The following is a 22,100-nucleotide window of genomic DNA, read 5'->3' on the forward strand; positions in this document are numbered from 1 at the left end:
AGTAAAGAGAGTAGGACAGATGGGTGGAAGGAAGGCCTGGGGAAAGGAGAAACAGAGTGGGCAATGTAGAGAGGTTAAGAGAGCTCTTGATGGGGAGTTCCCATAGTGGTACAGTGGAAACAAATCCCACTAGGAACCATGAGGTTGCGGGTTCGATCCCTGGCCCTGCTCAGTGGGTTAAGGATCCGGCGTTGCCGTGAGCTGTGTCATAGGCCAGTAGCTATAGCTCGAATTCAACCCCTAGCCTGGGAACCTCCATTGGCCGTGGGTGCAGCCCTAAAAAGCAAAAAAAAAGGATTATGCCTCAGTTTTCTCTCTAGTATTACAAATTTTTTCCTATGTGGTAGAAGAATTAATCGAAAGAGTAGTTCCCAACAGTCAGCAAGTGTTCACTATATTCAGGCACTTTCTACACATTCTACACGGATTAATTCACTTAATTTTTGCAACAGGCTTTGAGCTAGGGACTATTTTCCTCATTTCACAAATAAGATAATCACAAATAACAAATGCTGGAGAGGATGTGGAGAAAAGGGAACCCTCCTGCACTGTTGGTGGGAATGTAAATTGGTACAACCACTGTTGAGAACAGTATGGAGATGCCTTAGAAAACTATGCACAGAACTACCATATGACCCAGCAATCCCACTCTGGGGCATATATCTGGACAAAACTCTCCTTGAAAAAGACACATGCACCCGCATGTTCATTGCAGCACTATTCACAATAGCCAAGACATGGAAACAACCTAAATGTCCATCAACAGGTGACTGGATTAAGAAGATGTGGTATAAATACACAATGGAATACTACTCAGGCATAAAAAAGAAAAATAATTCCATTTGCAGTAGCATGGATGGAACTGGAGACTCTCATACTAAGTGAGGTAAGTCAGAAAGAGAAAGACAAATACCATTTTATTTCACTTATATCTGGAATCTAATATATGGCACAAAGGAACCTTTCCACAGAAAAGAAAATCATGGACTTGGAGAACAGACTTGTGGTTGCCAAGGGGGAGAGGGAGAGAGTGGGATGGACTGGGAATTTGGGGTTAATAGATGCAAACTACTGCCTTTGGAATGGATAAGCAATGAGATCCTGCTGTATAGCACTGGGAACTATGTCTAATCACTTATGATGGAGCATGATCACGCGAGAAAAAAGGATGTATACATGTAACGTAGAAAATCGACAAAACACTGTCAACCAACTAATGGGAAAAATAAAAATCATTTAAAAAATAAAAATAAATAAGGCAGAGAGAAAATCTAAGAACTTGCCCACTCTGAAGCTGGAATCTGAGCAGTTTGGCTCTGAAGTCTGTGCCTTGCCAGAATGAATGAATGAACAGTCTTGTTCATGACAGAGATATACGGAAGCACAGAGGAAGGGCCTCCAATGGTAGCGTTAAAGATTAGGAAAATCGGGGAGGCATCCTGGAGGAAGTGACCACCTGAGCTGACTCTTGAATGACACGTAAGAGATGGGGTGGGGCAAGGGGCACTTCTGCAGGAGGCGAGGCAGCGGGAGCAAAGACTCAGAGGCAGCAAAGAACTGCCAGAATCTGCAGGGAACCCCAACAGCTGAAGATGTTGGGGCATCAAGTCCCAGCAGGAGGCAGGGCTGGAGAGGGGACGGTACAGAGGACAGAAGCAAGTGCTTCCAGGCTCAAAGGAAGAGAAGCGGTGGGGAATGGAAATGTCTCTGTGGAGGAGGCAGCCGGGCTTGGAAGACAGGGGCTGCAGCTGCCAGACTGGGCTGAGAAAGTCACTCCAGGCGGGAGAAAAAGCATGGAGGTGGGAGAGTGGGAGAGAAATATTTAGGGAAGCATTTGATTTGGCAGGAGGAGGGTTCGTCCTACAGCGACAGCTGCGACACCAGCAAAGCCCATGCACAGAATTCAATTCGGCCCCGAAGATGAACAGCTGGAATTGTCTCAAAGAACCAGTTTTGTTTTTTGGGTTTTTTTTGTCTTTTGTCTTTTTAGGGACGCGCCTACAGCATATGGAGGTTCCCAGACTAGGGGTCCAATTGGAGCTGCAGCTGCCAGCCTACACCACAGCCACAGCAACACCAGATCCCAGCCGCGTCTGCCACCTACACCACAGCTCACGGCAACACCGGATCCTTAACCCACTCACTGATCGAGGCAGGGGATCAAGCCCACAACCTCATGGTTCCTAATTGGATTCGTTTCTGCTGCGCCATGATGGGAGCTCCCCAAAGAGCCCATTTTAAGTTCTATCTATGTGACCCTAAATGACTTGCTTGTTTCCACATCTGTAAAGTGGAGGTGACAAGAAACTAATGAGTTTGCCTAGAGGTTTAAAAACAAAAGGTGTGGGCATGCCCATCATGGTGCAGCAGAAACAAATCCGACTAGGAACCTTGAGGTTGCAGGTTCGATCCCTGGTCTCGCTCAGTGGGTTAAGGATCCTGCGTTGCCGTGAGCCGTAGTGTAGGTTGCAGATGTGGCTTGGACCCTGCGTTGCTGTGACTGTGGTGTAGGCCGGCAGTTGTAGCTCCGATTCAACCCCCTGCCTGGGACCCTCCATATGCCGCAGGTGCAGCCCTAAAAAGCAAATAAATAAATAAATAAAAATAAATAAATAAACAAAAAAAATTTTTAAAGTTTGCAATTCTCACTTAAAATTAAAAAAATTTAAATGAAAGGTGTGGAAGGAGTTTGCAAACCCTAAGGCGTCCTGCCAGGTCTCCCAGTCCCCATACTGACATTGGAACCACCGTAGGAGCTTTTAAAAAACACGACTATCACGGGCAAACCCAGAGCTACAGAATCCGAAGGAGGTTGGACTGGCGTTCTTTTTCCTCCAGCTCTTCTTTTCCATGATTGCCTCACTTGGTCCTGATGCTCTGGTAACTTTAGATCTGCCAGCTTCTGACAACTGGAAAGATGAAAACTCTGCAAGAGGAGTAGTTAGAGATCCTGGAGGTTCATGGGCGTACAATGGATTTGGAGGGCTTTCTGCTCAGGGCTTGACAGCTATGATGAGAGAGAGAAAAGAAAGAATTTTAGCTTTCACAAAATGTGGGACATGAGCAAGGTAGCCAAAGGGAGGAATGGTGCCTTGATCTCCAGTCTAGAAAGTTCTGAGAGAAAGGATAGCCTCAGCCAAACACCGCCAGCTGCAGTAGGGCTGGTCAAGTTAGTCAATTAAAAGTCCATAGCGCCCTGCAACTGACAACATATTTGCATATGTGTTCATGCATTTGATCCTCCTAGATCCCTGGGAAGCAGGATTTCGTATTTATTCTCATTTTACTGGTAAGGAAACGGAGGCTCAGCGTGAGGAAGCGAGTAGCCCAAAGTCCTTAGGGAGCAAGGACAGAGCAATGATTTGTACCCGGGTCTCTGAGGCTTCAAGGCTTCTCTCTACACCATATTCTGCTTCTCGTGTTGACGGTAAGGCAGTAGAAAGAGACCTGTTGTTCCAGATGTGCATGCTGTGTAACCCCAGCCAGATCTCTTGCCCTCTCTGGAGCTATCAATCTAGGGTGGCTGTTTTAGAGATGAAATGATGTGATGACCTTAAAATTATCCAGCAGAATCCCTGGCGTGGGATAACAGCCAGGATGACCGCAGGAAGGGCGAAGAGGATGGGAAAGTGATAGTGCGTGGGTACAGAGGGCGTGGCTACATAAGAGAAGGAGGGACCCACCTCACCGGGCGTTGGGCTTCTTAGGGGAGGGAATCAGGACGGGGATTTGAAGAAGGCGGAGGCCCTTCCCTCCCTCCCCTTCCTCGTTCTCCTTCCATGTGACTAGAGGACTAGAGCCTGGGCTGTGTAAGAAAGCAGCGGCCAGAAATGAGGCGGAAGAGGTAGGGGCAAGGAGAGCTTGTCACAGGGGCCTTGAATGCCAGGCCAAGGAGTCTTGAATGCCAGGCCAAGGAGTTTGGCTTTTGCCACTAAAGGTTTTAAGTGATGGAGTTCCCACTGTGGCTCGGCAGGTTAAGGACCAGAGGTCTGAGAATGCACGTTTGATCTCTGGTCTAGCTCAGTGGGTTATAGATCCAGTGTTGCTGCAGGCTGCGGTGTAGGTCCCAGATGCGACTTGGATCTGGGGTGGCTGTAGCTGTGCCAGAGGCCGCAGCTGCACCTCTGATTCGACCTGACCAGAGAACTTCCATATACCACAGGTATATGGAAAAAGAGGGAAAAAACAGGTTTTAAGTGGGCCACTGTCATGATCCATTTTGAGATGTGCAGTTTAGGAAGGTCTTTTTTTTTTTTTTTTTTTTTTTTGAGAGTTGCAACATTTATGTCAGGTTCTCTCTTGGCTTTTTTTTTTTTTTTTTTTTTTTTGTATTTTTTTTTTTCTTTTTTGCCACACAGGCAGTATGTGGGAATTCCTGGGCCAGGGATTGAACCTACGCCGCACGGCAGCAACCAGAGCCACAGCGGTGAGAACGCAGGAGCCTCAACCCGCTAGGCCATCAAAGAACTCCCAGGAAGGTCATTTTTGCAGCAGTGTGGACAGCAGAGGGGAGGAGGAGACTGGAGGCCCAGGGCCCCTGGTGGGGAATGGGTGGGGGGAGAGGGCTGCTGGACATTCCCAGTCCAAAGTCCCTGGAGGCTTTTCCCCACCTCCCACTTAGGGAAGATCAAGGGCAATGGTGAACCTAGACGGACTCAGAAACTGCCACCAGCCACCAGCCAAGGTGGCAGGCTTCTGTCCCCGCTGGCTAGAGCCTACAGAGGACAGTGGGAGTGAGCATCCCTGAGTTCCCTGGGAGTTGAGTATCTCTGCTGCTCAGAGGAGAGCAGGAGCTGACCCACGGTGGGGGGGGAGATGAGCAGAGGGTCAGGTACCATGCCTTCGTCTTCTCCCCTCCCAAGCCCACTCGACGTTCCGGCTCTACTGCATCCCAGAGGGGGGACAGCTTGGTATAATCATAACGGCAATAACAACCCACAATGGTGCTCTGGGTGAGCCAGCCCAGTGCTTTACTGAGTTAGCTGTTTCCTCCTCACAACAGCTCTTTTCCAGGTGCAGAAACTCAGAGCTTAGGTAACTTGCCTGAGGTTACCCAGAGCTGGTAAGTGATAGGGCCGGACCCCAAACCCTGTGCAGCTTGGGGCCCTCATCAAACACTGATTTGGGGGTCTCTCTCCCCTCTAGGCAGGGAGGAGAGTGCAGCAAGGGCTCTGAGCCCTCCTGAGGGCCCCAGGATGGAGAGAGAACTGCCAGGGCATGGAGACTTGAATGTCTGAATGCCAGCAGCGCCACTGGATGCAAAGGGGGCGTGGTATAATTTCAAAGTCCGTTTGATGAGACGTCTGAGCGGGTGGCCTCCCAGTTCTAGAAGCTGAGATTCTAACCAGGGAGAACGATAGGCCGAAAGGAGAGAGGGGCGCTCTCCCTGCTGCACATTGGTAAGGCCAGGCTCCCAGGCTTCTCCCCCGCCCTCCCTAACCGCCAGGGCCCCCTGGCTTCGGCCCAAGTCACCACGACCACACAACCACACAGACTGAGTACCAGCAAGGACCTGCAAGGGCACTTTGTTCTCTGGGAAGCAGATTTGATTTGGTTGCCCTGAGGCCTGAGGCAGTGGCTTCTCCCCCACTCCCCTCCAATCTCCCTACTCTCCCCCCGGCTTCCCCAGGCAGACAGGCAGACACAGACACACAAGCCCCAACAACTTTTTTTTTTTTTTTTTTTTTTTTAATTAAAAAGAAAAAAAGAACAAGGAAAGAAGGAGCAAAAAGGCCGGGTGTGCAAGCCTGGGCCTCAGCGGCGAGAGGAACACTGCCCAATCTCGGCCCAGCGGGTATGGTCCTGGGAGGTCCAGGGTTCAAGGCCAAACCCTCCCTCAACCCCCAGGCTGCATACCTCTGGGGTGCCTGAGAACGACCCCCTCGCTCACCCACCACACTGTCTGGGTGTGTAGACAAGGAGATTCAAACTCGCCCCCCTTGGAGGGAATGCATTCACAGGCAATTTCTCTCCCCAACCCCCATATCTAAAAAAAAAGGGTTGGGGGATGTTTTCCTGTCCTTTTTATCACAAATTGGGGTGAGAAAGGATGGGCCACAGAGGGAGGAATAGACTTAAACTGCTGCCTAGTTACACTCTCAGTTTCCCTTCTTAGAAATCCAACCAGAAGTCGATAGCTCCCTCCAGAAAAAAAAAAAAAAAGTCTGTCGCTTTCTCTCCTCTCCTGCCTGCCAGCTTTTCTGCCTAAGCCTGGCTCTCTCCTCTGGGTCGGTTTGTCTTTGAGCCAGTCCCTCTCACCAACGTCTCTTTCACTCGTTTAAAAAAAAACCTGAGGAGATGAACACGAGAAGAGGGAACCCTCACCATCCAATCTCTTACACACACACACACACACACACACACACTCCAGCGACCTCCAGATGTTCCCGACCGTGCGGCCATCTGCTGAGATTGCTCAGGCGCTCCAGGGAAGGGGGCAGGGACCCGGGATGCAGGAAGCTGGGAGCCAGGCCGACTGGAATGGGCGGGAGCTGCGTGCGCACTTTTGAGACGCTCCCTAGAGTGGAACCCGGGCTCCGCGCGGGCTCCGCCGGCGGGCGGGGGGCGGAGCGGGGAGCGCGCCGGGAAAGGCCGGCACTTTGGCGACACTCCCTAAGTCGCCGGGCGGCCGGCCCGAGCCGCCCCTGGGCGCCGGGCGGGCGGGGGAGCGCCCAGCGGCGGGCGAGGGCCGGGGGGCGGGCCGCCTCGCGCCGAGAAAAGCGCCGGCCGGAGGGCCCGCTCCCTGGCCGCCCGAGTGAGCGTGCCGAGGCGGCTGCGGTACAGGCTTCCAGGTGGGTCCGTGCAGGAGGCGGAGAACCCGAGCCCCAGACCCCAAGCTCGGGGCTCCATCGGGCCGGCGAGCGGCGCTGAGCGCAGGGGCGGGGCCGGGGCCCCTCAACTTTTCCTGGACCCGGGGCGTCGGCAGCGGCCGCCGGGCGCCGGGGGGCCGGCCGGAGTGGGGACCCCAGACCCAGAAGGGGGCTTCCGGGAGACAAAGGCTCTGACCTGGGGCTGTGGGCGTGGGCCGGCGCCTCCGGGGTCTTTGTGCGGACACGTGCATGTCGCGTTTGTGGGTCTTTGTGAATTGGGGTCTGGAGACGTGCGTCTGCCTGTGCCTTTGTGTGTCCGTGATCTGGGGAGGCTGTTTCGCGCCTGTATCCCTGTTTCGTGGGCCCGGTTTGGTTGTCGGTGTTGGTGGGAGCATCGCCGTGTCCGCGTACGTGGTCTGCGCCTGTCGACGTGTCTGGATTGGGTGTCCGTGGAGTGTGTGTGCGCAGAGAGCCAGACACCGCCCCAAGTCCTCGCTCCCCTGCTGTCCACCCGGGGCCCCGACTTGGCTTCAAACTTTTCTCCCGGTTCCTCAGCAACGGCCCCCCATCCTCCTCCCCCTGCAGCCCGGGCGAGGGGCGCTGGCAGCCCTCCCCTCATTCAACTCCAGGGGCCCTGAGAGCCACGACGGGGTGGGATAGGATTGGTGGGTGAGGGCATCAGCAGCGCCTGGGGACTGACCCGAGAAGGGTGAGCAGAGCCTGCCGGACTCCGCAGCTGGGAGGAGAGAGGTAAGCAGCCGGTCCTGGCCCCGACCCGACCCGGGGCTGAAGAGAGAGGAGAGGAGCGGGCAGCTGGCGTTGGCCGCCCCACGCTTCTTGGAGAAAGTGTATGTGATCGAGAGAGACGTGTCTGCTTGGCGGAGAGGCCAGCTCGGGCCCCCACCTCCGCTTTGAGATCCGTTCTTGGTTTGCCTCCCGCCCCTGGGGTGGAGGGTCTGGTCTTCGATCCAGAGGGTGAAAAGGCCATGGCTGCCCGGGGCACCAGCTCCCCAGGGCACCGTCTCCCCGGGATCTCCAGCTGGGCTGTGGGGCGCTGGAGGCTTGCACACCCTAGTTTAAAATGGGACGTCCGCTGCTCCTCAGTTAGGGCCCTGGGCTAGCTGCTCGCCTTTCTGAGCCGCAGTGACCCAGTGATGGATGGGAGTGCGAACTCCTCGGGGCTGTGTCGGGGATAAGCACCACCGCCAGAGACGGCCTGAGAGCAGAACCCGCCCACACTTGGCCTGGGCAAGGAGGTGACTCAGGAACTTCTGATCCTTCCTCCCTGCCTGCTCTACCCTGCAGATAAGTCCAGACTTGCCCAGCTCAGGTCTGACCCAAGAGGGAGGGCCCAGGCGGTGGCAGCCTGCTGGGCTTTTGATCCTGGGTGGCAAAGATAACCCTAACACCTTCCCTCCCCGCCCCGCCCCTGCCCTAGTCTTTAACCTAAAACTGTGCCTGTCCCTGGAGACGGAAGGCATGGGCACAGGCCACTCGCTTCAGAAGGAGGCGGCCGTGGGCGCTTTCCCTCCACGGGCCTCAGTTTGCCTCCTGAGAAGGGAGGTGTGGACAGCCTCTCTCCTCCCTTCCTGTCTGGCTGACTGCTTGAGATCCTGGAGCCTGGAAACACTGAGATATTTAACAGCTCCAGTCGTACTTGACCAGTTCCCAGGCACTTAGTTTGCTCTTTGGAAGGGGGGGAGAGGGGCGATGGCTGGGAAGTTAGGTAGAGATGAAGCAGGGTGGGCCTGGAGCCCCTGCGGCCCATGAAGGAGCTGGGCTCTGGGCAGTGGAGAGCTGTTGGAGGGTTTTTTAAACAGGCCGAACAGGGTGGAGTTGGTAATTCTAGGAAACCTTCTTCTGGCTTGTGGGTGGTGCTGGAGCCTGGGAGACCAAGCTGGGGGCTGAGTGCCGCAGCCTCTTAGAGGCAGAAGGAGATTTTCACTGAGTTCTTTGCTTCCTTTGCCTCCCTCCCCGACCTTGCAGGCCAGCCTGCCCCTCATCCAGTAAAAGGGCAGCCTCCCCTTGGGCCGCCCCCCATCAAGGTACAACACACTTCGTGGTGTGTGGCCATCTCCAGATCTGACGTCCAGCTCCTCGCCTGCGTGAGGCCTGGTCACGTCAAGGGGATAAGCCAGATGAGTGAAGTGTCTTGAACAGAAAGCTTCCCTCCGCTTGGAGAGGGTCCCCGTTGGCCCGGGCTTGCAGGATACTTAGGGCTTTGCCCGGTGGTGAAATCAGGTTTCGGACCAGAGTAGATGCTGGCTCGACCTTGCAGTGTCAGGGGCATCCTGCAGGTGTCTGCACAGTGTCATACCGACTACAAGCTCGCCTCACTTTCTTAGCACAGGTAATTCATTTTCCTATTTAAATGCACAGCAGATTGGTGAGACAGGGATTGCTACCCTCATGGGAGGAATAAGGAGACTGAGAATGAGGGAGGTAGAGGAGAGAGGGCCCACCCGGGCCCCCTGGCAGGAGGCTCTGGGGGCCGCAGGTGCCGTGCCTGACTACATAACCCACTTCCTCTGCCCCGCACTGCCTGCCAGGCGGCCACACGTGCCCCAGACCAAAGGGAACTTGCAAAGCTTCAGAAAGGAGAAGACAGCACCGACAGCCCTGTCCATTGCCCTGTAGATTGTTCTCCTCAGGGAAGGTTGCTGGCCCCCCAGGCCCCCCCTGCACCTGGGGTGATGGCAGGGAGGAGGCCAGGCACTGGGTGTCAGAACTCTGGATCCTGAGTCCAGCCCCTGTCCTCACTGGCTGTGTGACTCTGGACAGATCGCTGAACCTCTCTGGGTCTCTTTCCGCAGCTGTTAAATAGATATTCATCTCACCTGCTGCTCGTACCGGGTGACTGAACAGATGAGAGTTGAGGAGGCATTGCAGAGGTGTCTTGGGCGAGGTGGTAGTATTCTAAATTCTGCCATGTCTGCATACAGTACCTGCTCTGTGCCAGGCTCAGCGCTCAGCTCCAAGGACGTGAAAGTGAGTCTAAGCCCATCCCTGCCCACAGGAAGACAGAGCAGTTGTATGTGATCCATGCATGCTCATTTGTACTTGGAGGCACAGCGACGTCAGGAGCATTGGGTTTGGAGCTCAGCCTTCGAAGTTTGAGACCTGGTTCCTCTCCTGCTCGGCTGAGTAATGTCGTCTCCTTGTCTGCAAAACAGGGACAGTAATCCGCAAGGTCAGGGGTCATGGTGTGGCAGAAGCCAGATGCCGCTGGAGAAGCGCATGGCGAGCTGGTGTTTGCACAGATGTGCGGCTTCAGGGCTTCTGTTGGGAGAGCCGGCCCTCGAGGCTCTGGGAGTTTGGCCCTGCCTTCTTTCGGCCTTGCATCTCTGTCTCCAGAACCAACTAAGCGGTTGGGGGTCAGGCCGCTCGTGGAATTTCCACCTGGGGATTTCACTGGCATCTGCTTGAGTGAGCTCTCCATGAGCCTAAGCAGGGTGGGAGGCAGCTCAGCTTCCCGCAGCCGCTGAGACAAAGCCCATCTCAGGTGCATGTCAGCCCCCTGCCTGCCTCATCCCTGTCCCTGTGCCAGGGGCTCCCTCTTGAAGTTGTGGCGAGGAGCTGAGGAAGCTGGGGGCCAGAGATGCTGGGGTGCGGTGCCCCGGGCAGGCTGCTGGGGCCAGGAGGACCCAAGCTGGAGCCCCTCACCCTGGAGAGATCTCAGTAGGGGAGGGGGTTGGAGGCCCTGCCTGCAGACACCAGCCCAGGGACTAGAGATGTTAGCACGGGCAGTCACAGACCCGCCAGGCGCCTGGCACCCCTTTGGGAAGTCGGGTGGTGAGGCACAGAGCGGAGAATGACACGGTCACGGCCTGCAGGAAGCTTCATAAATCGCCACCCTCCCTGCCGACTGTGCCTTCGGCATCAGCGTGTGGCAGTTGTGGAGCCAAATGTTTCATGCGCCGTCCCTTCGTGTGTCCCCAGCCCTGTGTTGTCATCCCTCTGGAGGCCACGGAGACGGGCCCGAGGCTCGGAGGTGCGGACTAGACTCGCAGCCGGGCCCCAGTCCCGCAGCTGACTCTTGGGGCCGGGATCTTCATTCATCCCTGGTGTTTGCTGCCTGCCAGGCCTGGCTCTGGCCCCGGCCCCAGGCGGGGGAAGGGGGTGAACAGGTGAAGAAGGCGGGATTGCGGCCCCAGAATGTACTAGGTGGGCGGACCGGGCGGTGGGGGAGGCCCTGGAAGTGAGGAAGGCAGGGGCGCGGGGCCCAGGTGCCCGGGAACCTGAGGGCACAGAGCAGGTTTTGTGCCGCTGGAGGGGGGCAGGGCAGCCTGGGGGGGGTGTGGGGGTCCTGGCAGTAGTGAAGCACATCAGAACCCAGGCCTGGGTCCTACTCTGGCGACTCCTTCCATCACCGCCTGTCCCTGGGCCTCAGCTGCCCGTGGTCTCCAAGGGGCCTCGCAGCTCCCCGGCCCTGGAATTTTCTGAGCTCAGAGAAGTGTGAGCAGAGGCTGAGAGGTGTTTGGAGGCCACCGTGCGTCGATTCAAATCAAGATGAGGAATTTAGCCAGAGGAGGTGGGGGAAGGCAGGGAGAACTCAACTTCTGCAGGTAAAGGAGAGGCCAGGAGCTTTCTGACAAGGGGGGAGATGCAGCCAAAGCTGTCGCGGAGGCTCCTCTCGCAGAGTGTGGGGTGTTGCAGTGGGGACCTCTTCAGACTACACCACTGACTGTTTTGGCCTCCCAGGCCAGCAACAAACAAAGAGTCACAGGGGGGCCCGCAAGGAATAATTCATGGCCCCTGCCCAGAGAATCTTATGCTGTGTCCCCTAAACTGAGGGTAGGTGGGTACAGTTACTAAGGCCCTGTCCTGCTGCCCTTGTGTTCTTTTTTTTTTTTTTGCTTTTTGGGGCTGCACTCTTGGTGTATGGAAGTTCCCAGGTTAGGGGTCGAATCGGAGCTGCAGCTTCTAGCCACAGCCACAGTCACAGCAAGGCCAGATCCGAGCCTTGTTTCGACCTCGACCACAGCTCACCGCAACACCAGATCCTTAACCCCCTGAGCCAGGCCAGGGATCGAACCTGCGTCCTCATGGTTACTAGTTAGATTCATTTCCACTGAGCTACGGTGGGACCTGCCTGCCCTTGTGTTCTGTAACCTGGCCGATCAGTGGCTATCTTTTGTCTGCAGGTTGGAAAGTGAGCAGTGTCTTGGGCCAGAGGTCCTCCCTTGGCCGTCCATGGTGCCTGTCTGCCTTCCCTTTCTCCCGAAGGTACCTCACGGGGTCCCAGAAGGAGAGAGGCAGAGTCGATACTACACAGATAAGAAAACTGAGGCTCCAAGGAAAAAACTGTGAGGGTCACACAGGAGCAGAGCTGGGGCTGGAGTCCTGATCTCCTGGGACCCAGGCAGGGGCTAGTGATCTTGTTGTGAGTTGGTCTCCTGTCCCCATTGCTGGTCTGTAAGCCCCATGAGGACGGGGGCGCTGGGATCCCCCACTCTGACAATGACATGCATCTCCCAAGGCCTGGCACACTGCCTTGCATTTGATAGCAATTTAGTGCTGTGGTTGATTAGTTATGTCTGCAGTGGATACGGGTATAGGTAGAATGAAAAGGCACCGTTTTTCCATTATGTGGCTGCCACTCCTTGGGGGCCTCCTTTGTCTATAGGAATATTCATCTTCTCTATAGGAGTCTGATCTCCACAGCCACCCTCTCTGAGGCCGATGGGACCATCGGATTCATAGCTGAAGGAACTGGCCCCGAGAGGTAGAGTGACCTGGGCATTGGTGTCCCGGGCCTTCTGGCTCTCTGTGAAGGCCTCGCCTCTCCAGGGGCTGAGGCTGGTGGTTTTTGTCAAGAGGAACTCCTGTGACTCAGCCCTTTCCAGCCCCAGCAGCCCTGTTGAGAAACAGTGTGGCTTCCCAGGGCAGAGCTGCTTTCCAGGAGGGCGCTGGTAGGAGCCTTGTCACGTTTGGTACACGTGTGCTGGAGGAAGAGAGATGAGGCCAGGCCCTCCCGCTCGCCCCACCCCACCCCACCCGCTCCGTGTCTGTGGAGGAAAGCAGGGGAGCCCCACTGCACCCCTCCCTGAGCCAGGATCCTGCCTGGGCTTACGTTTACCACTTTGTGTTTTTTTTGGGTTTTTTTTTGTCTTTTTAGGGCCATACCCGCTGCATATAGAGGTTCCCAGGCTAGGGGTAACCCGCTGGCCTATACCACAGCCACAGCAATACCAGATCCAAGCCACATCTTTGACCTACGCCACAGCTCACGGCAACACCGGGTCCTTAACCCACCGAGCAAGGTCAGGGATCGAGCCTGCAACCTCACGGATGCTAGGCAGGTTCGTTTCTGCTGCTCCGTGACAGGCAGTCCGACTTTCACCCCTTTGTTTCATCTTTACCACAGGCCCATGAGCCGGCTGTGCTGTCTTTTTTCCAGCTGAGAGGACTGAGGCTCAGGGACTAGCCAGCCAAGGTCAGAGAACGTGCTGATGGCCATGAAGCAGTGCTGTTAGGAGCCTTTGTTACTCAGTGTGCTTCTTTTGGAGTGGTTTTGTGTGTGTGTTTGTTTCTCCTTTGGCCTCCCTGTGGCATATGTAAGTTCCTGGGCCAGGGATCAGATCCGGCAACACCGGATCCTTAACCCACTGTGCCAAGGTCAGGCTTGAACCTGCGTCCTGGCACTGCAGAGGTGCCGCTGATCCCGTGTGCCACAGTGGGAACTCTCAGTGTTTTTTATATAAATACTGTAGGAAAGGAACTTAGGAAGGAAAAGGAGATTAAGGTGTTTAAATCATGGAGTTCCCGTCGTGGCGCAGTGGTTCACGAATCCGACTAGTAACCATGAGGTTGCGGGTTTGATCCCTGGCCTTGCTCAGTGGATTAAGGATCTGGTGTTGCCGTGAGCTGTGGTGTAGGTTGCAGATGTGGCTCGGATCCTGCGTTGCTGTGGCTCTGGCGTAGGCCAGCGGCCACAGCTCCAATTCGACCCCTAGCCTGAGAACCTCCATATGCCGCGGGAACGGCCCTAGAAATGGCAAAAAGACCAAAAAAAAAAAGATGTTTAAATCACGCGAAGTTCTGGCACTATTGGGATGACATATTTTCTTCTAGACGTTCTAAAATTAGGATTTAGGTTGTGTGTTTAATGCGTAGTTGGAGTTTTCCTAAGCAGTACATTTATCCTGATGATCCCACATGCTATGGCATCAGCCATGGGGTTGCAGACTCCTCCGGGCATTTTTTTGGTTTCATTTTTGGCCACCCCATGGCCTATGGAGCTCCCGCAGTCTCGACCTAAGCCACAGCTGCGGTGACCCTGGATCCTTAAACCGGCTATGCTGGGCCAGGGATGGAACCCAAAGTTCCCAGGAGGCCACCAATCCCGTTGCACCACAGCGGGAGCTCCCTTCTGAGCATTTTTATTGGCTCCATAGGATCGCTGGGAGGCTCCACGGGCATCTGGAGTAGCGGGGCTGGGAAGCCCAGGGCCTGGAGTCAGGAGGTCAAAGCCAGAGCATCGGCTGCCACTGCCTGCACGGGGATCCACAGACACGTCCCTGCGCACTCTTTGGGCCACAGGTTCCTTACCGCTAAAGTGAGGGATTGCAGGCCCTGCTCTGTGCCCCTGGCAGCGTCTTTTGGCGACTCTCCAGGGCTGTGCCCCCGACAGGAGTTTTCTTTTTCTTCCCTCCATTTCTTCCTGGGAAAGTGCTGCCCTTCCCTTGGCTCCTGGGCCTTCCCCTCAGAGGCTTGGAGCAGCAGCGCCAGGCAGACCCCGGCATCTCTGAGACACTCACACGAAGGCGCCCCTCCATATGTCACCCCAAAGGGAATGTCGCCTCTGAGCAGATTAGTGGCGCCGAGCCTCACAGGCCACCAGCCCACACTTGCACCGTACCCCCTTCGGGGTCCAAAGTGGTGAGGCCGCTCAGATTTCTCCTCTTCTCCCCACAGCCTGGAGGGGTCCGGAGGGGCCCCCGTTCCCCTGTGACCTCGGAAGGGCCCAGAGCCATTGCCTGTCCCGCAGTCAGTGCAGCCGGAGCGCGGCGCTAGGTCTCCGGACGCTTGGCTCTTCTTTTTTCAGCAGCGCGCAGACGTACAGGTTCCGCTTCAACCAAACCAGTGACAAGGTTACAAAGGCCTGGCCTCTGGGCTCTGCCACCTTCCTTTGTCCACGCTCACTTGCCTCCGCTCTAGCGTGGACATGAGGCTGCTGACCTCCGGGAGTGACCGGGGATGACATGAGGGAACATGTGTCGGGCACGTCATGACAACTGGCTCTGTCGCTGTCAGCCCTTTCTCCTCAATGTCCAGGCCTGGCACTGAGCAGGGGCCCAGGGAGAGGTGTCCGCTGGGCTGGGCGGGGACCTTGTCTGGGGAGCACAGCTGCCCAGGACGGTCTCCGCGTGCGTTCCTGCCCCCCCTTTGTCAGCTGTCACCGCCATCGCCACAGCGGCCTGGTGATGACCACCTAGCATGTGTGCACCGCGCTGCAGTAAGCTTTGCATCTCGGCAAGGAATTACTGCCTTGTGATACAAAGGACAAAGTGGGAGTTCCCATCATGGCACGGTGGTTAACGAATCCGACTAGGAACCATGAGGTTGCGGGTTCAATCCCTGGCCTTGCTCAGTGGGGTAAGGATCCAGCTTTGCCGTGAGCTGTGGTGTAGATCGCAGATGCCGCTCGGATCCTGCGTTGCTGTGGCTGTGGTGTAGGCTGGCGGCAACAGCTCCGGTTAGACCCCTAGCTTGGGAACCTCCATATGCCGCGGGAAACGGCCCTAGAAAAAGGAAAAAAGACCAAAAAAACAAAAACAAAAACAAAAAAAAACAAAGGACAAAAGTGGAGGCCAGGAGAGGCCCCCTCTCTAGAGGGAGGAGGAGCTCGGGCCGAGTTACATAAGCAGGGGTGCCTGAGGGGCCATTTGACACTTAAGAGGCATATTGTATAATCACCTTTGGGAACCAGAGGGTAATCTCGGGGCCTCTTGGTGTGCGGTTTGGTGTTTGTTTAAAGCCCAGGGAGGGTGGGTGCGAGTAGATGGGCTTAGCAGGGAAGGCGAGGCCCTGCCTGGTCATAAGCCCAGCGGTGAGGCGCTCACCCCGGGAACAAAGCGGGTGTGAAGCAACTTAATATTTTCCCTTTGGTTCCAGACATTGGAACACTCTGTCCTGCCTCAGTTGGGCCCATGCCCAGGATGCACCTGGGCTGGCTTTAATCCTCAGCTTGGACTCTACAAAAGCAAGGGGCGGGAGAGGAGAGGCCCCCATAGGGGGGCGGGGGCAGGAGAGCCCCCCCTTCTCCCTGCCTCTGCACAGAGCTGGAGTGAGATCAAGTGGCCGCCCCTTTAAAGTTTCATGGAGGGCAGGTAACTCTAGATCCTGCTCCTGGCTCCCCACACGGGGCAGGTCCCCTCCCTGAAGGCCCCAGGGGAGGCTTGGGGGGGATAAGCCGGGGCAGGAGGGCAGGGGTTCGGAGCAGGGCCCCGCCAGCTGAAGAAGCTGCTGGAGTGAGGCTTGGTGCCTGCAGCTCCCAGGCTTGGCGGCCGCTGTGCGTTGTGCGGTAAGAGCAGGTAGCTGCCGTCTGAGCAGTTAGAGGCTTTCCCCGTGCAACCTTCTCTCTCAACCTCCTGCAAGCACCACATCCCAGGAGCTACAGGTGTGCGTGGGTATGAGGACTGAATGTGACACCGGACGTGGAGGGCCTGGCATCCATGGCAGCTGCCATTGTAATTGCCCAGGGAGGGGAACTGAAGCCAGGGAAGGGACAGTGGCTTGCGTCATAGCATGTGTCGGTGGGAAGAGCCCCTCTGACCCCGTCTGTCCTGCCAGTCCTGCGGGAGGCAGCAGATAAAACTAGAGGAATTAGAACTGAGCGGGCCTGGGTTCTGATCCCGCCCTGCTTTTTTCCCTGTTCCTCTCTGAGCCTCTATTTCTTTATCTGTATAATGGGGGGAACCAGCCAGCTGCCTGCCTGGTTTAGGAAGGGCCCGAGAGGTGTCCTGTCGCTAACAGCCGGGGCGCGGGGCAGGGCAAATGGGAAGGCGCTTGGCCCAGGTGTCCTGAGTCCCTCCAGATGTCTAGACACAGGGTCCCCAGGTGGAATAAAGGATCCTGCCTCTGGAGGCCAGGCCAGATGAGGGGCCCCGGGACGGTGTACGCCCCTGTTACTTACAGAAGGAAAGGGGTGGGGACAGTCATTGCAGGCCCCCCTTGCAGGGGGAAAGGCCTCGGTCTGGGAACCTGGAGTGCAGGTGTCAGGCATGGCTCAGACGCTGCCAGACCACAACAGGGAGCCACGCTTCCTCTGTACGCCATCAGGCTCCACGCCCACTTAGATGTGGCCGTGCAGGACTCTCCGGACCTCTGGGTCTCTAAGCCTCGGTTCCCTCTCTGTGAAATGGTGACGGAAAGCCTTGCCTTGCAGTTGGGGGGTTGGCAGGGTTTTGTGAGACCTGCAGGGGGGCAGGCAGCATAGCATCCCGCACGTAGCACGTGTTCAACAGAGGCGAATGGAACCCCGAAGCTGTGACCCCTCCATGTTGGGGCCTAGGGCCCAGGGAGAGCCAGACCCATCGGGTGCCTTCCAGCTGGGTGCCTTAACCAGGACAGGATGGTGAATGGGCCCGGGAGGCTCCAGGCCTCCACGCTCACTTCAGGACAGGCCTGCTTTCACCTGCTGATCTTATTTAAGAAAGGGTTCTCCTGGGAGTTCCTGTTGGGGCGCAGCAGAAACAAATCTGAATAGTATCCATGAGGATGCGGGTTCGATCCCTGGCCTCGCTCAGCAGGTTAAGGATCTGGTGTTGCCGTGAGCAGTGGTGAAGGTCGTAGGCGTAGCTCCAATCTGGTGTGGCTGTGGCTGTGGCTGTGGTGGAGGCTGGGAGCTGTAGCTCGGATTTGACCCCTAGCCTGGGAACTTCCAAATACAGTGAGGGCGGCCCTAAAAAGCAAGAGAAAGAAAGGGGTCCCCTGCTTCCGGTTTAAAATCTAGCCATCTGGCCTAACCCCCTTTACCATACAGACGGGTAGACCGAGGCCAGAGAGGAGCGGGCCAAGGAGTTATATGAGGCGTATTTAGGGAAAGCATCGTGGGGCCCCGAGGGGCTGGTGGTCGCTTTCAGCTGCGCCACACGGGCTGGTGTCTGACGGCGGGGGTGAGAACCATCTGGAAGGGGTCCCTGCTGCCAGCCCTCACCTGTGGCTCTCTTTCCAGCCCCCACCATGCCGTGGCCCCTGCTGCCACCCCTGCTGCTCTTGCTGGCCGCCAGCAGGGCCCAGGCCACGCGGCCCTGCTTCCCGGGGTGCCAGTGCGAGGTGGAGACCTTCGGCCTCTTTGACAGCTTCAGCCTGACGCGGGTGGATTGCAGCGGCCTGGGCCCCCACATCGTGCCCGTGCCCATCCCTCTGGACACGGCCCACCTGGACCTGTCCTCCAACCGGCTGGAGACGGTGAACGAGTCGGTGCTGGCGGGGCCGGGCTACACCACGCTGGCCGGCCTGGATCTCAGCCACAACCTGCTCACCAGCCTCTCGCCCACCGCCTTCTCCCGCCTCCGCTACCTGGAGTCGCTGGACCTCAGCCACAACGGCCTGGCTGCCCTGCCGGCCCAGAGCTTCACCAGCTCGCCCCTGAGCGACGTGAACTTGAGCCACAACCGGCTCCGAGAGCTCTCGGTGTCCGCCTTCGCCACGCACAGCCAGGGCAGGGCGCTGCACGTGGACCTCTCGCACAACCTCCTCCAGCGCCTGGCGCCCCACCCTGCACGCGCCAGCCTGCCCGCACCCACCATCCAGAGCCTGAACCTGGCCTGGAACCGCCTCCGCGCCGTGCCCGACCTCCGGGACTTGCCCCTGCGCTACCTGAGCCTGGACGGGAACCCGCTGGCGGCCATCGGCCCCGGGGCCTTCGCGGGGCTGGCGGGCCTCACGCACCTGTCGCTGGGCGGCCTGCAGGGGCTCCCCCAGCTGGCGCCCCACGGCTTCCGGGAGCTGCGGGGCCTGCAGGTCCTGGACTTGTCAGGCAACCCCAAGCTCACATGGGCCGGAGCCGAGGTGTTTTCGGGCCTGGACTCCCTGCAGGAGCTGGACCTGTCGGGCACGGCCCTGGTGCCCCTGCCCGAGAAGCTGCTCCTCCACCTGCCAGCACTGCAGAGCGTCAGCGTGGGTCAGGGCGTGTGGTGCCGGCGCCTGGTGCGGGAGGGCACCTACCCCCGGCAGCCCGGCTCCACCCCCAAGGTGGCCCTGCACTGCATAGACACCGGGGAGCCGGCTCCTGGGGGCCCGGATATCTTGTGACAAACGGTGGGACCTGGAGCCATGTCACGGACTGCACCCTGGGCTTCCTCAGGTCCTGGGTAACTTATATTTTAATGTGCCAATGCCCACGGGGACTCTGCAGGCCTACGTGGCAGCATCATTGAAAGTGAGGCTTTGGACCTGGGACCCGCCCAGGAGCTAAGTCTGGTCCCTTTGTCTCTGTTGCTCCCCAGACCAGCCGAGGGTCTTCGATGCCAAACCAGACAGCAGTCCCCTGCTGTCCTTCCCCACTTTTCCCCAAAGTGCCTTCCCTGGGCCCTGGACCAGCCTGACCTGTGACAGGAGGGTGGGAGGCACGTAGTGCTCGGGGGCAAGAGGTCAGGCCCAGCCACTGGGGCCCGGGTTTCTTTTAGGACAGAGCCCTCTCTTTGCTGTGGGCGTAAGGCCCACTTCATCCTTTTTTCTTCCCCTGGAACTCTGGGTGGAACTTCAGTTATGGAAAGGACTGGAAAAAAAAAAATCAAATCCGCCTCCTCATGTGGCAGGTGGGGAAACGGAGGCCTAGAGAAGGACACATGCTCATCTGAGGTCCCGTGGTGGCAGAGGCATGACTGGACCCAGTGCCCCGCCTCCAGCAGGGCCCCTTTGCTCTCTGCTCTAGCTCATGCCCTCCTGCTTCTCTTTCTAGGCGCCCCCCTTGCTTCCAGGATCCGCATCCTGCCGTAGGTGCCCTGTCCCTGCCAGCCCCAGGAGGACAGGCCAGGGCTGCGGAGTGGGACTCGGGGCCCAGTAGCCAGCTCTGTGGCACAGGCTACGTCAAGTCACTTTACCTCAGAGCCTCTGGAAGCTTTAGGTATGCCAGTCCCAGCCCTGCCAGTTTCCCACTGGGGTGGGGTCCCCCAGCACCAAGAACGCAAATGCACCCATTGGCCCCTGAGGTACCGCCTCCAGGCAGTCCCCCAAGGAGCAGACGCAGCCCTGGAGCCCCGCCAGGCCCTGAGCTCCGAGGGGCTTGCTGGATTCACCCCCCCACCCCTGCCCTGGCCGGATCCCCAGCAGCCCATCTCATCCTACTGAGAAAACAGCGGAGGAAAACAGCGGAGGAAGCAGGGTAGCCTCCCGCTCCATGTTTTTGCTCCGCCACCAGCGGGCATCTCAGCTTCTCAGCCCTGGGCTCTTTCCTTAGTATGGGTTTTATAAAAGTTGTTGCCTTTTATAATGGACTGTCACTTTCAGCCACCCCACCCCCGTCCAGGCCCCTGCTGGCAGGGAATGGAAACGTGTCATTTGTAAAAGATGAAAAGCATTGCGTTTGTTCACGTTTGTGGTCTTGTGTCCTGGGGGTGTTGGGAAGAGGAGTGGCGTTGGCTGGAAGCCAGCCACGTGTGGCCGTGGGGTCATCGGGGCTGGTCCCACATAGACACCCACGGGACAATGAGACCTCTGTCCTCCCCCACCGGCCCCACCCAACACCTGGCCCTTGGTTGCATAAACACTATCAAGAGTCCCTCTTGCTGTCCTTTGACCAGTATCCACCCACATTCCCTAGACGGGGCCCTGGGGCCACAAGGATGAATTAGGACAAGCTTCTCTGCAAGGCCCAGAAAGCTCCCAGGCCGAGGGGGGTGAGGGGCCGTGAGGGAGGAGGTTCGGTGGGGGGGGCTGCACCTGTCACTGCAGCCGGCACTCCCCACCTCTCTGTCTCCCTGCTCCCTGCCGCCCAACTCCACACACTTGGCAGGCCCTCCTATGCCTCTACCTTGGCTGGGGCTGTCCCTCTGGGACCTGGCCCCTGCCCCCATCCCTGCCTCGAAGCTCCTTCCCACTTCCCGCCTTGCCTCCTTAGAAGCCTCCCCCGAGGTCCCCTTCCACCTGCCTCCTCTGAGCCCCAACAGTACTGTGTTCCTTCTCGTGGGAACTCTCGTTTGCACCCTTCCAGTGACAGGGACCCTGTGTCCAGCTCATCTAAGTGGCTCTGCCGTCGGCAAGTTCTTCCAACCGGCCAAGACCTGCAGGAATATCCATCATCGTCATCACCACCGCTGAGTCCTTCCTGCTGTCGGTGCCCTGGGACTTGTTCCTGGGGCGGGATGACGAAGGACACAGGCCCTGGGCTGTAGGAACAGCACAGGGAGTGGGGGGGGGGGGGCGCAGCGGCCTGTGAGGGGTAGGGAAGGCTTCCTGGAGGAGGCGCACCCACAGAGCTGAGAAGGGCCAGTGGACCTGGACAGGGGCCTGGCACTTTGGAGGGGTCAGGGGTGAGCCGCGGCACAGATCCCAGGGCATTCAGGCCATGGGGAAGGCAGGGATGCTCGCCCCTCATGTGGCTTAGGCCCCCCAAGGGCTTGGGCTCCCTGAGCCGAAGTCTAACCCCCATCTATATGGGAAGGGGCTGGAGCTTGGGGAGCAGGGGACGGGAAGGCCGGGGTGAGACCCGAGCTTTCACAGTCCTGCAGACTGGCACTCCATCCTCCCACCTTCCTGGGGACAAGACAAGCCTCTGATGCAGGGGCGGGAGAGAGATTCCTGGGACCTTCAGTCCCGCAGGGAGCTTCAAAGCTGCGCTTGAAGACGGCCTCCTGGAGGGCCATGGAACAGAGGGGTCTCAAAGTAAGCGCTGAAGGCAGGGGAGGAGAGCCCCGGGCGGCGAGCAGGCCACCTCCTCTCTGAGCTGCAGCCTCCACATCTGCAAAGCGCGGCGCGGTCGAAGTTGCAGCAGGCGGATGGGCAGACGCCGCCGCATGTGCGGGCTCCTCCTTCCTGGTGGGGGCATCACCCCGCACGCCCCCAGCCCGCGTGTGCAGTAGTAGCGGGCTGCTGCCAGGGGCGACGGGCCTCGCCAACCGGGGCGTCTCCGCGGCCCCTCCGGAGGCGCCCAGGCCGCAGCGCCACCTCGTGGTCGCGCATGGCCTCACACCCCGGGTCCCAGGCCTGGCAGAGTAGGACCCAGGGCCTCTCTCTGGAGGCCAAAGAGGACCTGCGCGGTTTGGGGGGCCAGCCGCTCCCAGTCCGCCGTCCTCCTGCCCCTCTCCGCCTTCCTGGAACCCTGGGGCTGAGAGTAGCTCATCG

General features: G+C 58.0%; 2 protein-coding genes across 3 annotated transcripts; one reads left to right on the forward strand and one right to left on the reverse strand.

Moving 5' to 3' along the window:
* Positions 1-6,378: 6,378 nt before the first annotated feature.
* Positions 6,379-7,338, reverse strand: LOC146399737 (uncharacterized). Its single transcript, XM_084975358.1, has one exon. The coding sequence runs from the start codon at positions 7,202-7,204 to the stop codon at positions 6,518-6,520; it is 687 nt and encodes a 228-aa protein (XP_084831484.1). The 5' UTR covers positions 7,205-7,338; the 3' UTR covers positions 6,379-6,517.
* Positions 6,705-20,350, forward strand: TSKU (tsukushi, small leucine rich proteoglycan). 2 transcript variants are annotated; one of them, XM_003129672.6, is made up of 2 exons: positions 6,705-6,791; positions 17,989-20,350. In XM_003129672.6, exon 2 carries the CDS (start codon positions 17,997-17,999, stop codon positions 19,068-19,070), a length of 1,074 nt encoding a protein of 357 aa, XP_003129720.1. In that variant the 5' UTR covers positions 6,705-6,791; positions 17,989-17,996; the 3' UTR covers positions 19,071-20,350. The 2 variants fall into 2 exon arrangements, with proteins under 2 accessions (XP_003129720.1, XP_003129721.1); XM_003129673.6 differs by lacking the exon at positions 6,705-6,791 and adding an exon at positions 7,312-7,559.
* Positions 20,351-22,100: the final 1,750 nt, after the last annotated feature.

This window comes from Sus scrofa, chromosome 9 (assembly GCF_054392235.1).
Source record: "Sus scrofa isolate SSC_HxYL_T2T_F1_AM1 chromosome 9, Sscrofa_HxYL_maternal_Yorkshire_Landrace_v2.0, whole genome shotgun sequence".
Taxonomy (NCBI): Eukaryota; Metazoa; Chordata; class Mammalia; order Artiodactyla; family Suidae; genus Sus; species Sus scrofa.